This window comes from Beauveria bassiana, assembly GCF_000280675.1.
Source record: "Beauveria bassiana ARSEF 2860 unplaced genomic scaffold BBA_S00003, whole genome shotgun sequence".
NCBI lineage: Eukaryota > Fungi > Ascomycota > Sordariomycetes > Hypocreales > Cordycipitaceae > Beauveria > Beauveria bassiana.
This window is the reverse complement of record NW_007930838.1, coordinates 380,679-392,830: the sequence shown is the minus strand read 5'-3', so window position 1 is coordinate 392,830 and position 12,152 is coordinate 380,679. Positions and strand designations below refer to the sequence as shown.

General features: G+C 53.6%; 5 protein-coding genes across 5 annotated transcripts in view; 3 read left to right on the top strand and 2 right to left on the bottom strand.

The window, feature by feature from the left end:
• Positions 1-771: 771 nt before the first annotated feature.
• On the top strand, positions 772-1,941 carry BBA_01361 (uncharacterized protein; the record flags this gene model as incomplete). The annotated part of the gene is made up of 1 exon (XM_008596458.1): positions 772-1,941. One exon carries the CDS (start codon positions 772-774, stop codon positions 1,939-1,941), a length of 1,170 nt encoding a protein of 389 aa, XP_008594680.1.
• Positions 1,942-2,351: 410 nt separating this feature from the next.
• BBA_01360 (CDC45-like protein) lies at positions 2,352-4,948 on the bottom strand (the record flags this gene model as incomplete). The annotated part of the gene is made up of 2 exons (XM_008596457.1): positions 2,352-4,145; positions 4,193-4,948. The coding sequence occupies 2 exons, from the start codon at positions 4,946-4,948 to the stop codon at positions 2,352-2,354; spliced, it is 2,550 nt and encodes an 849-aa protein (XP_008594679.1).
• A 638-nt stretch (positions 4,949-5,586) lies between these two features.
• On the top strand, positions 5,587-6,888 carry BBA_01359 (uncharacterized protein; the record flags this gene model as incomplete). Its single annotated transcript, XM_008596456.1, has 1 exon — positions 5,587-6,888. The coding sequence occupies one exon, from the start codon at positions 5,587-5,589 to the stop codon at positions 6,886-6,888; it is 1,302 nt and encodes a 433-aa protein (XP_008594678.1).
• A 111-nt stretch (positions 6,889-6,999) lies between these two features.
• BBA_01358 (D-glycerate 3-kinase) lies at positions 7,000-7,971 on the bottom strand (the record flags this gene model as incomplete). Its single annotated transcript, XM_008596455.1, has 2 exons — positions 7,000-7,595; positions 7,665-7,971. 2 exons carry the CDS (start codon positions 7,969-7,971, stop codon positions 7,000-7,002), a joined length of 903 nt encoding a protein of 300 aa, XP_008594677.1.
• Positions 7,972-9,187: 1,216 nt separating this feature from the next.
• BBA_01357 (short chain dehydrogenase) overlaps positions 9,188-12,152 on the top strand; it is a gene marked incomplete at both ends in the record, with an annotated part of 3,500 nt that continues 535 nt past the window's right edge. The window contains 6 exons of the mRNA XM_008596454.1: positions 9,188-9,346; positions 9,487-9,913; positions 9,973-10,772; positions 10,829-11,254; positions 11,402-11,559; positions 11,606-12,088. Coding sequence (XP_008594676.1) covers positions 9,188-9,346; positions 9,487-9,913; positions 9,973-10,772; positions 10,829-11,254; positions 11,402-11,559; positions 11,606-12,088 — 2,453 coding nt within the window. The remainder of the gene's footprint in view (positions 9,347-9,486; positions 9,914-9,972; positions 10,773-10,828; positions 11,255-11,401; positions 11,560-11,605; positions 12,089-12,152) is intronic.

The window sequence follows — 12,152 nt, the reverse complement described above, 5'->3', positions numbered from 1 at the left end:
TCCATTTACTTTTTTACTGGCGTGCGCATACATATGTCCAAATCAGGCTCTTACCTACCGTACTGCACTGCAACCGCACCTCGCTTTCAGGCAGCCACTTGCGTTCGGGAGTTGACATCACGGCGTTTTCAGGCAGCCTCTTTCACTCGGGAATTGATATAAAGTCGTTTTCGAGCAGCCACTTTCTTTCGGGAGTTGATTTTATTTGTTCCATTTGCCCAATAAATGTCAGCCACATATTTGGTAGACCCCGCGCGCACATGCGTCGGCCCGTTTATGCGCGGCTACACTCGGTCAGCCACGCTCATCAACTTTACAACGTTCTAACTCGGGCTCACTTGCGCACAAGTGGCTGAATTCATATTCAGCTGGCTAACCTGATGCATCAATTCCAATATTCACCATCGAGGGCTTGCCAAAGACCGGGATGCTCGAGTCTCTTCACGGGTGTTTTTGAACTCAGCTTCGAATATAAAGACCGAAACCGTCGAATAGTTGAGCATTAAGAAGACCTCCCAAGTGCATGGAAGGATGCTTCTGCGGTGGTGCGTTGGTGAATGCCGCTCCACGAATGCCGTCAATGAACTTGGCAAACTCGTGCAGTTCTCATTGCCATTGGAGGCATAAGTAAAAGTATATATACCATCCTCAAGGCTCAGACGGGCAGTAGAAATCTCAGAAGCTTCATCATCAATTCTATTGAAAACATTTTTCACTCTTAGTTATTAACCCACACCCTACGAGACCAAACTACTCAACACTCTTTTCATCATGGTTGATTGGGAAGTGCTTGACTTGTCCATTGGGACAAGCAATGCATATCAGCAATCCGCTCAACTATATGCAAATGGCAGAATGCAGGTTCTTGTCTACGTTTGGATCTCTGTTCAAATCAAAGGTACCAATCAGCTTTACAACTTGAGTCCTGACGAGCTCAGCGAAATTGCTCTGGTTGACTACAACGATCCCTATAACGGCCTGGACAGAGATGGGGACATGCGCGGGGACTGGCAGTATTCCGAAAAACCCGGTGAATACGCACTGCCTTTGCCATCTAGCAGAGTTGTCGGAGCTGCTACGGATTTGCCTCAGCTGGCCAGAGGCTCTCAGACTCAGAAATATTGGGTCACTACTACAGCGCAAGAGAACAAAGACATTGCGGCATCCATCTACCAACCTGATGGCACTTTGGTCAATACCACAATGGCTGGTTTTGAGTCTCGCATCACACTCGAGGGTCTCACGCCGATCGTCTACACCACAGACAAGGAGAGCACCTCAGTCGAAAAAAAATTCATCAAGCAAGGAACGTATCATTGCGACTGGGAAGGCTCATATGACCCATATTGGTCCCAAGACAACTATTATTTTTCATTAAAGCAGTTTCCTCTCCATAAAGTCGAACTCCATTGGTATGACCGCACCGGACACGACAATGGGCATGACAACGATCCTTGCCTCGTCGGTGCTGTTGCAAAGCAGCTGCAACATGACTACCAAGTGTCTCATAGCGCTGATTTAAACGTATTCTTTATCTGGGAGCATGGCACCAAATCTCCGACAAAGGCTGGACTTTACAGGCAATCGGGCAACATCACGATCAACGCCTACGCCAACATAGAGGTCGATCAACGAGAACTGGCGCTCTGTCTCACGCGCTTGAAGTTTCACTTTTTTCCTGGCCTTGGTGAGATTTGGGGCACACAATGGACATTTAGTACTTGGTTCATCGTCTACGACATTCACGGCAACTCGGGCACCTTTGAAGTCACGTTGTCCGAGGACCACGATTCCGTTGTCATCCAAGACTCCAAAAGATCTTCGGCCATCGCCAGTTCGGAGAAGGAATCCATCAGCAAGCAAGAGATTAAGCCCTCTCTCCATGATAAAGCCAAAGTAGAAGCCGCAGTTGAGGCTTTCAAAGAGAAATACAAGGCTTAAGACTTGTATTGCGATGGAAGTCATGTCAAGCAGGAGCTCGTCATTACACGCATGACAAGTCCCGCTGTCGCTATTTTGGGTTCCATTTCCGGTCGTTGACCAAAGCCATTTTTTATCATGCAAATGCCCAGAATTTATATTGTCCTCTATATCAATACCGATACTACTGCTTATGCTCCAACATGGCAACTAAACCCCGGTGACTCCGTAGTCCCTGCCTGCCAATCATCATGTCATTGAAGCCGTCAATACACAAATGCAAAATCCTTCCCATCGCGCGCCGTTGACGATGTTGTAATACGGAAAAAAAAAAAAATCAAAGGTCTCGGGAAACAATGCAAAGAGCAATGGTGAATGCTCTCGTCCCAACCCCCGAAAAAAAATCAATCGCTGTGCCCGTACTCTTTACTTTATCCAACAACTGCCTTCATGCTCAGGCTCTCCAGGAAGCCACCCAAGTCTTCCTTCTTGACTTCAACCACGCAATGCTCAAAACTGTCGATTCTCACTCGTGCACTCGTCTCGGCAACCACTTCTTGAAACGCGCTGCCGAATCGATTCAGCCCGTAACCCTTGTCGTGTTCTTCTTGATCCGAGTCTGAATCATCCTCATCCTCCTCATCCGAGCCCTCTGACTCAGTTTCCAGCTCATCCACCTCTTCTCCCGCGGCTTCCCTGGCTGCTAGCTTTTGCGCCCTGACGCGCTCCTTTGCCAAACGAGATTCCTCCTTCTTCTTTGCCCGGGCCTCTTTAGTCCGCTGTCGCTGCTTTGCCGCTTCCTTGTCCATAAAGGTCGAGTCGGGTCCGCCGCCACCGCCTGTACCGACTACAATGTATACTCCGCGCTTCTCATGCAGGCTGGCCACCACCAAAGGTGTTCCACGCCCGCCGTGCGACAGTTTTCCATGTGCTTCTCTGTCTTGCTCGCCAAGGGCCTCGCCAATCCACAGCGAGAGCTTTGTCAGCGCCGAAGGATGGGTAAATAACGAGACATCCGGCCCATCCTTGACAACGCAGAGTCGGAACGCCCGCAAATGCTTGATTTGTTTCTTGTTGATCAGTGATGTGCCGGTTCTGTAGATGGCTCGATGCAGAAACTGGGCCGTTGGGAGGCCCGCTTTGAGAGCGTCAATGTTCTCCAGCGCATCATAGGCTTCCCAGAAGCGCCCAACCCACTCTTCGCCTTGGGCTGCTACTTCGGCATCATCTTCAATCTCACGACTGGCCTGACTAGCGGCAAATGCTAGATCCAAAGCCTGCGCGTGCTTCCCGACCTCGAGCAGGGCACCAATGACCACACCAACATCTTGCGCAGACAACGTTGCACGCCAGCCCCAGCTCCGCACGAAACCCCATCCGTCTTTGGCACCTGCTCGGTCCTTGCCGTCCGTGTCCACAGCAGGCACCATCTCATCCAAATTGTAATATTTGCCATAGTACAGCAGCTTGGCTCGCAGCTCTCTTTTTAACATCATGTCCATGTGCGTGTAGCTTTGTTTACACTGCGCAAGACTAACGCCCATCTTGGCCAGTAGTTTGTGCAGGCGCTTGATTCCAGTCTCGCTCCACGTCTTTAAACGCGAGAACAAGTATGGCGAGTGTAGCATGCTGTCGTATAGGCTCCAATGGCGGATGAGAAGAAAGCGCGGCTCTGGCGATAGCCTAATGCCCGTGTCTTCAGGGTTGCGCGCTGTCGTCGGAATGACGCCCGTGTTCTCCGAGGCAACTCGTCCATTGGTGATCTCTGGGGGGTTTAATCGCCTAACTTCGTCTCGTAGCAGCTGGCGGAGGCGCGCGCCACGCACTCCCATCCACCCTGTTGGTACGTTCTTGTCCGAGGCTCGGATCGAGACGGCGACACCCGCCGATGACTTCCCGTACAGCTCCATTGACGTCACACCAACAATCGTAAGCCACAGCAAGTCGTTGTCTTCGCGACCGAGCTCCGAGGCCAAAGAATACATCATGGAGGAGACTGGCTCTGAAAACGATGATCCCATCTTGTAGTATTGTTGTAGCACAGACTCCTTTTCACTTCTCATTCGCAACAATTTTCGTCGAAGGGCGCGGGCCGAAGGTGCGGGAGGCTCCTGTGCGCCAGATGGAGGCTCGAGCGGATCGCTAGAAAGTCCCAGTTCCGGATCTCGGAGCGAGACCAGTCCTCGTTGTGTTGGGCGTCTCGGAGAAACGGGTATTGAGCTCGACTATGTGATGTTAGTCGGAACCTCCATGTCATGACGCGGCTACATACCGAGTTGCTCCGCCGTCGTCGGGCGGGTCTGTCATCGTCGTCGTCGGTCAGCTCATCATTGTCGGGCAAGCTCTTGCGTTTTTGTCCGGCGAGCGCGCGAGGCTCAGGTTCGTCGTCGTCATCACTCAATCCGTAGTCATCGTTGCCGTCGTTGTCTATATCCGGCATGTCTACGAGCGCCAGATACGCGTCACGCTCGGTCATGAGTTCTTCTTCGATATCGCCGTCATCAAAGACGACAATCCCGCCCCGTTCAGAGTTGTAGGCGCGTCCGATTTCGCCACCCGATACGCCCACCGGGCTGCGCGACTGGTAGGACACTGCCTCGTCTGATGAGGGCTGCAGCGGAAAGCCGCCAAAAACATTGGCTAAGTTCCAGGGGCGATGAGCATCGAGCACCCAGACTTCGACACCGCTGTAGGGATTCTCCTCGCCCTCAGGCTCGAGACCAAGGAGCGGACCCAGATCAACCATGCCCCCAACGCCGAGGCAAACGACAAGGCCACCGGCGCCGCCCTGCGACTGCATCATGGGCACGACGAGCTCCTTGCCAGCCTTCTCGAGATCGGCGTAGCCCGAGATGGGCTGTATCTTGTGGGGGATGTAGTCATGCTTGAGTAGACGAGTCAATATGCGGCAGCCACAGAGGGCGTCGGGCTCGAGGGCGACAAGGATAAGAACGGGAGGAGAGAGCGGATGTCGCGAGTTCTGGAGGTGAATATAGAGCTTGGAGATCAGAGAGCGCGGTAGGTACATGACTGCGGGAGACTGCGCTTGTCGGTCACTGGATGCATGGAGATGCTAACGGAAAGGAGGAGTGTGCCCTGTAAATGCGTAAAGAGATGACGAGATGCAGCTGTAAAAAGTATACAGTGGACGACACGAGAGGGCAGCGTCCTTGTGCGCGCATGAGCATAAATCAATGCTTGCTAATAAAGAAGGGTAAAGTAAATTGGTGTGAGTGTTTATGGTGGACGCGGTGTGCGAGGTAGTTGCAGACGCGCTTTGTGGCTCCACGGCTCGACCCGCGTCGACGAGTTTAATGGGCAGCGTCGCATTATTACAATTATTACCTACCTTACAGGTGCCATGCCAGCAGCGCATGGTTGTGGGGCATTTACGGCCAACGGGCTACAGTATGTACCTTTACAGGTAGCCAGCCGCCCGTCACCTGATAACGTGGCTTGTGGCTCGACACGCTTGTCGGCCTAGCCTTGTGGCGCGTTTGCAATGCACCTGCTTTCCCAATAATTCTAGTCCACCACTTCAAAGTCTCGACGTTGGCGTCTTTGGCACGCTTGTGCACTCAATGAAGCTCTTTTGTCGCCTTTGAATTGCTCACTGAGCCCAAAATTCTTTTCTTTCCTACCAAACCTCCAGCCAAGGATCTCGATATGCCGCCACCCTCCGCAACGGAGCGAAATCGAATAAAGGCATTCGTCGAGCAGACTGGCAATCATGCACCAGGCTCTCCGCAAAAGAATCGCCGTGGCAATCAGAGCCCAGATACTGCCTTTACCGAAAACCTGGAGAGCCTCGATATAATACAGGCCAACAACCAATATGAAAAAGCCCACGACGACGTGTTTGACGAGAACACGCGCCCCGCTTCAGCCCAGAGCGCCGACCGCCGCCCCGGGCATCTTGATCATCTCTTTACTGGGTCCGAACTCTCGGAGGCGTTCATGAGATCTGGCCGGTCTACGCCGACGAGCGAGTACAACAGAAGAGTACCTGTCAAATATGTATCAAAGGCACCTCATAGACAAGAATCGAAGAAAACCTCTCGATTTACTCACGCTGCGGCCCATAGCTTACCAACTGTGACAGTTGGAAGTGATCTCCGCATGACTGTGGCGGAGCAGCCACAGAAGAGCAACTTTGCCGAAATGAAGGATGGATTTTCAGCAGCTGGTTTAACATATAGTAATGCGAGACATCCTCAGAGTCCAGTGCGAAACAGCCAGAGACTCCAGCAGCCGCAGCATAATCATAACCATCATCATCACTATAATACTCAGCAAAAGAAGTCTCACAAACGCGAGCCATTGATGCCGGCACCGCAAGTGGAAGAGGAAAACCGTGGTAGAACACAGAGTCGAGCGAGATTCGAAGCTACGCCTCCAGCTTTTACTGACAGCGACGTCGCATCCCAATCATCCCGCGGCAAAGACGACCTTCAAACGACACCACGAGGCAAACAATTGCCGACACGAAACAGAGTGCATTATGCACACTCTCCAGTCAAGCAGTTGGAGGACAGAAAAAGGCGCCGCAAGAGCCTCGACTATGACGATCAGGCACTGAATGTAATGGAGTATAAAGAGCTTCTGGAGCAACCATTTGACTTTGACCCTGCCACGGCAATGGCAACGGGAAAGCACACCGGGCATCACGGCGATGGCAATCAACGGCTAGCGCAGATGCAACACATGGGAAGCGCTGAGCAACAAAGATTTTTCGGGGACATGCCAGTGGACGAATGGGAATCGGCTGGAAATTGGTTCTCGGAACAATTCACGGGCATCATGCGAAGATTGACGGCGGCTCGGCAATCAAAACGGCAGATTGTGGAAAGCTTCGAGCTGGAGGCGGCTGCGCGCGAGGCAGAAGTCAGACGGCGGTCGGATAAGATTGACGAGAAGCTCCAAAAGATGCGCGAAGATGGCATGAAGGTCGTCGGAGGTCGAAGCTGATGAGGGATGCTTGTACGAGATTCGCTGGCTGTGTTACGAGCTATGAGCTACGATTTATGATGATATAAAAAGGCAGCTGGGCAGCTGCACTACCTAATAAAGGGCGACTTGCTAAATGGTAACCACCTGCTTCACACATCTGTCAGGTCCTACCACCAAACGGAGCTGGCAACCAGGGCGGTCAGGAAATATCCCCGAACGAATGCCATCGGTATATAATTCATATGCGGGATAGTAACCATCGACAAACCGAATGACCTGGTCCCTTGTCATGCCGGCGTTGGGATCACCTTTGAGGAGTCGGAGATGTTCTTCTTGCTCCGCACGCCAGACGTAGACGTATTGCGTGTCTTGAGCGTCGATGTGAATAAAGATGTGGAAAAGATTGGTTAGCGCATCGTAGGCGCGCAGGTTCTGGTTCACGAAAAGCAGATGCTCGAGCTTGTGCAAGTGCAGGGTGCGGTTGGGGGCCTCCCAGCGCCGTCGAACCTCGTCGTCTGAGACGGGCCGGAAGCCAACTGACCAACCTTCGAGCATCAGCACGTCTATAGGAGGCTGACCGGGCTGATTGACGGGCAGCCAGGCAGACTCGGGGAGGCGATCGCCCTGGCCCTGGTAAGCGGCCTTGTCGTACAGAGGCAGTTTGGTGGGCTGGCCGTTGATGAGCTCCGCAAAGACCTGGACGGCGAGGGCTACGTCGTGGGTGCCTACTTCCATTTAGCGGGGGATGCTCTATGGCTAGTATGCCAGAACGTTGGCTGCATTAGCTGCCGTACCTGGCTCCCCACGGTGCTGGATCAGGGCATTGTCGGGCTGCTGCGCAGCGAGTGCGATCTGGTCGTCGTGGGAGAGATAAAAGTCGTCGATGCTGCATACGACAGCGTGCACGCCCTGTTCTTCGAGAGCGGCTGTCAAGGCGGCGACGAGGGTCGTCTTGCCCGCGCCCTGGATGCCATTGAGGCCAACGACGAGCGGGGTGGGATGCTGCTGGTCACGGTCATGGTGGGCTCGGTGCGCGGCGAGATGCTCGAGTATAAACGGCAGGCAGATTGGAACCTTGTCATCCACAAAGGTGGTCGGCATTACGGGCTATAACTTGCTCCCTTGTCTTTTTGCGCACGGCGATTGTTCCGAAGGGGTTGGTTTGACACATCATCCGGCCCATGCCCATGGGTTGGCTGTGTGGGGTGACGACGGTGTTTGGATATAGGCGACTTGGTAGCCGGGGTTTGTGGGGTTAGCGGTTGGGCGATTGGCTGGGGTAGAGTAAAGCAAGCAACAACGGGAAAAGGAAGCGGCGCACGGAGTTTATGATATTTTGTGGGGTAGAGTAGAGAGATGGGTCTTTTTCCGTACGGATACTGGCACTGGCTGGCATGGGGAAGAGAAGGGAGATGGCGGACAACGGAGATGATGGGGTAAAGTATGGGAGGCGAGGAATTGAATCATTTAGTCACATGATGAGGATATCTATGCTGATGGCGGTATTTGCGAATAAGGGCCGTGTTTGCTGATTCCTGGCTGGCCGTCATGAGTGCACATGCAAATAGTAGCAACAGCAACCGACTACCTCAATTACTGGTCCGCTGGTATTAGTGATTGCAGGCCGTTATTAGCACATAATTACAGGTAGGTAGGTAGGAAGCTACCCCAAACGGTGCCCGCCCGTAGATTCCGGCAGCAGATGCGCTGATGATGTAACCAAGTTCATTGGCCCGAGTTTCCTTGGAGAGAGTGGAGCTACTGGTCACTGGGGTTGGAGAGTTACGAGTTGAACGGTGAGTAGAATAATGCTTGCAAATGTAAATTTGAGTTTTAAATTTTTATCTCTATCGTCTTAAATAGAATAGCAACGTACGGATATATATCGAACTCCATTCATCAATGGCCCGGCGCTATCCGCAACTATCTACAGCATGCAAACACGTCAAACATGTGAAGCTGGGCGACGCTGGTATGAACTTGTGCCGAAAACAGAATAGCGCCTCCACAGACTGGTCCCCTCGGTACCCGCACCTTGTGAACCGAGGCTTTGTGCTTTGCGCCGTCATCTGTCGCACCCCCAAAGCTTCCCACGCTTAAGAAGCCCCGTTTGCAACTTTCATTCCCGATCGCTCGCCTTTTTTTTTCTTCCTTGACTCCTCCTCTTGATTTTATTCATCTCTGATACCCCTCCAATCCACCTCTTTTCTACAATCCAGTTGTCTCTTGTGGCTTGTCTTGACTGATTACGCCCACGACAGCCAGTCTCCTTCATATCCGTTCTCCCCCACACATTCACACAACACACACACACACCATGTCTGAGCAGTTGAGATACGACGGCCAGGTCGTCGTCGTCACCGGTGCCGGTGGTGGCCTCGGAAAGGCCTATGCCCTCTTCTACGCCTCGCGCGGCGCCAGCGTCGTTGTCAACGATCTCGGTGGCTCCTTCACCGGTGAGGGCAACTCGGCCAAGGTACGTAGCTTGGAGTTTGTGTGTTTGGATCGCCAGGTTCGGGTGCGCCGGTGCGCCCGTACATTCAGTGAACTCGGCCACCAGCACACTAGGTCAGGAGAAAAATCGAAAAGACATGCACAACTAACGCAATGTTTTAGGCTGCCGATCTTGTCGTCGATGAGATTAAAAAGGCTGGCGGCAAGGCCGTCTCCAACTACGACTCAGTCGAGTTCGGTGACAAAATCATCGACACCGCCATCCAGGCCTTTGGCCGCGTCGACGTCGTCATCAACAATGCCGGTATTCTCCGCGATACCAGCTTCAAGAACCTCAAGGATGAGGACTGGGACCTCATCATGCGCGTCCACGTCTACGGCGCCTACAAGGTCACCCGCGCCGCCTGGCCTCACTTCCGCAAGCAAAAGTATGGTCGCGTCATCAACACTGCCTCAGCTGCCGGTCTCTACGGCAACTTTGGTCAGACCAACTACTCGGCTGCCAAGCTTGCTCTGGTTGGCTTCACTGAGACCCTCGCCAAGGAGGGCTACAAGTACAACATTCTGTGCAACGTCATTGCTCCCATTGGTATGACTCTCCCGTGCCTGTCTGGCTTCTTCGCCGAGCAACCCACTAACCGAGCTTAGCCGCCTCGCGTCTGACCAGCACCGTCTTCCCCCCCGAGCTTCTCGAGGCTCTCAAGCCTGAATTCGTCGTCCCTGTCGTCGGTGTCCTCACCCACAAGAACAACACTGGCGATACCGGCGGCATCTACGAGGTCGGCGGCGGCTTTGCCGCCAAGCTCCGCTGGCAGCGTGCCGAGGGTCTGCTCCTCAAGCCCGACTCCTCATACACCGCCAGTGCCATCATCAAGAACTGGGACAAGGTTGTTGACTTCTCCAAGAACTCCACCTTCCCCGCTGAGCCCAACAACTTCATTGAGCTCTCCGAGAAATCTGCCCAGCTGCCTCCTAGCGAGCAAGGCGAGAAGATTGACTACAACGGCAAGGTGGTCCTCATCACTGGTGCTGGTGCTGGTATTGGCCGCGCCTACGCCCTCGCTTTCGCCAAGGCTGGCGCCAGCCTCGTCATCAACGATCTCGTCAACCCCGACACTGTTGTCGACGAAATCAAAAAGGCCGGCGGCAAGGCTGTCGGTGTCAAGGCTTCTGCTGAAGACGGCGAGACTGTTGTCAAGGCTGCCATTGATGCCTTTGGCCGCATCGACGTCGTTGTCAACAACGCTGGCATCCTCCGCGACAAGGCCTTCTCCAACATGGACGACAGCCTGTGGAACCCCGTCTTCAACGTTCACCTTCGCGGTACCTACAAGGTCACCAAGGCTGCCTGGCCCTATTTCCTCAAGCAAAAGTACGGCCGTGTCATCAACACCACCTCCACCAGTGGTATCTATGGCAACTTTGGCCAGGCCAACTACTCCGCTGCTGTAAGTACCCGTTGCAAACCAGAACACAGTTGCTAGTCCAATCTAACAAATGACAGAAATGCGGTATCCTGGGTTTCTCCCGTGCTCTTGCCATCGAGGGTGCCAAGTACAACATCTTTGTCAACACCATTGCTCCCAACGCCGGCACCGCCATGACCAAGGCTGTCTTCACACCTGAGATGCTGGAGTCCTTCAAGCCCGACTACATTGCTCCCCTGATCCTCGCCCTCTGCAGTGACGTCTGCCCCGACCCTACCGGCGGTCTCTACGAAGTCGGCAGCGGCTGGGCCGGAAAGACCCGCTGGCAGCAGGCCGGTGGCCACGGCTTCCCTGTCGACGTGCCCTTGACTCCCGAAGAGGTTGTCAAGAACTGGAAGGCCATTACCGACTTTGAGGACGGCCGTGCGGAGTACCCGGAGAGAACCACTGACTCTTTCGGCAAGATTATGGGCAACTTGGAGAACAAGGCCGGCAGCAGCAAGGTATGAGTTGACCCAAATCTTCCATGATGTAGAACCATATACGAATTAGAATGAACCAACACCTGTATTTTATCATCATGATCATCTCAACGTCATCCTGTACTTGTTAAATCTTTGGAGCGTATGCTAACGTGTTTGTGCGAGTAGCAGGGTGCTAGCGCTGCTCCCGCCAATAAATACCTCGCTGCCATTGACGAGGCCTTGAAGACCGAGGGTGCGCCTACTCCCTTCAGATATGAGGAGCGCGACACTCTTCTGTACAACATTGGTGTCGGCGCCAAGGCCACTGAGCTCGACTACGTCTTGTAAGCTTCGGAATCTGGACAAATGTAACCAATCTTTTTAGCAAAGCCAGTCTGCTAACCCAAGCCATCATAGCGAGGGCGCCGAGAACTTTCAGCTCCTTCCCACGTACGGTGTCATCCCCGCCATGTCGGCCGACACGGGCTTCTCCTTTGACAAGATTGTCCCCAACTTCAACCCCATGACGCTGCTCCACGGCGAGCAGTACCTCGAGATTCGCAAATTCCCCTTGCCCACGAGTGCCAACCTCGTGTCCAAGGGCCGCCTCCTCGAGGTCGTGGACAAGGGCAAGGCCGCCGTCGTCAAGACGGGCACCACCACCACCATTGCCGAGACGGGCGAGGAAATCTTTTACAACGAGATGACCGTCTTTCTCCGCGGCGCTGGCGGCTTTGACGGCCAGAAGAAGCCGGCCGACCGCGGCGCAGCCACGGCCGCCAACGTGCCCCCCAAGCGCGCCCCCGACCACGTCCACGAGGAGTACGTGCACCCTGATCAGGCTGCTATCTACCGTCTGAGCGGTGACTACAAGTAAGTTTAACCATAGTTTTGACCCCTTTTTGCCAAAAAAAAAAAAAAAAAAAAGAAAAAAAGG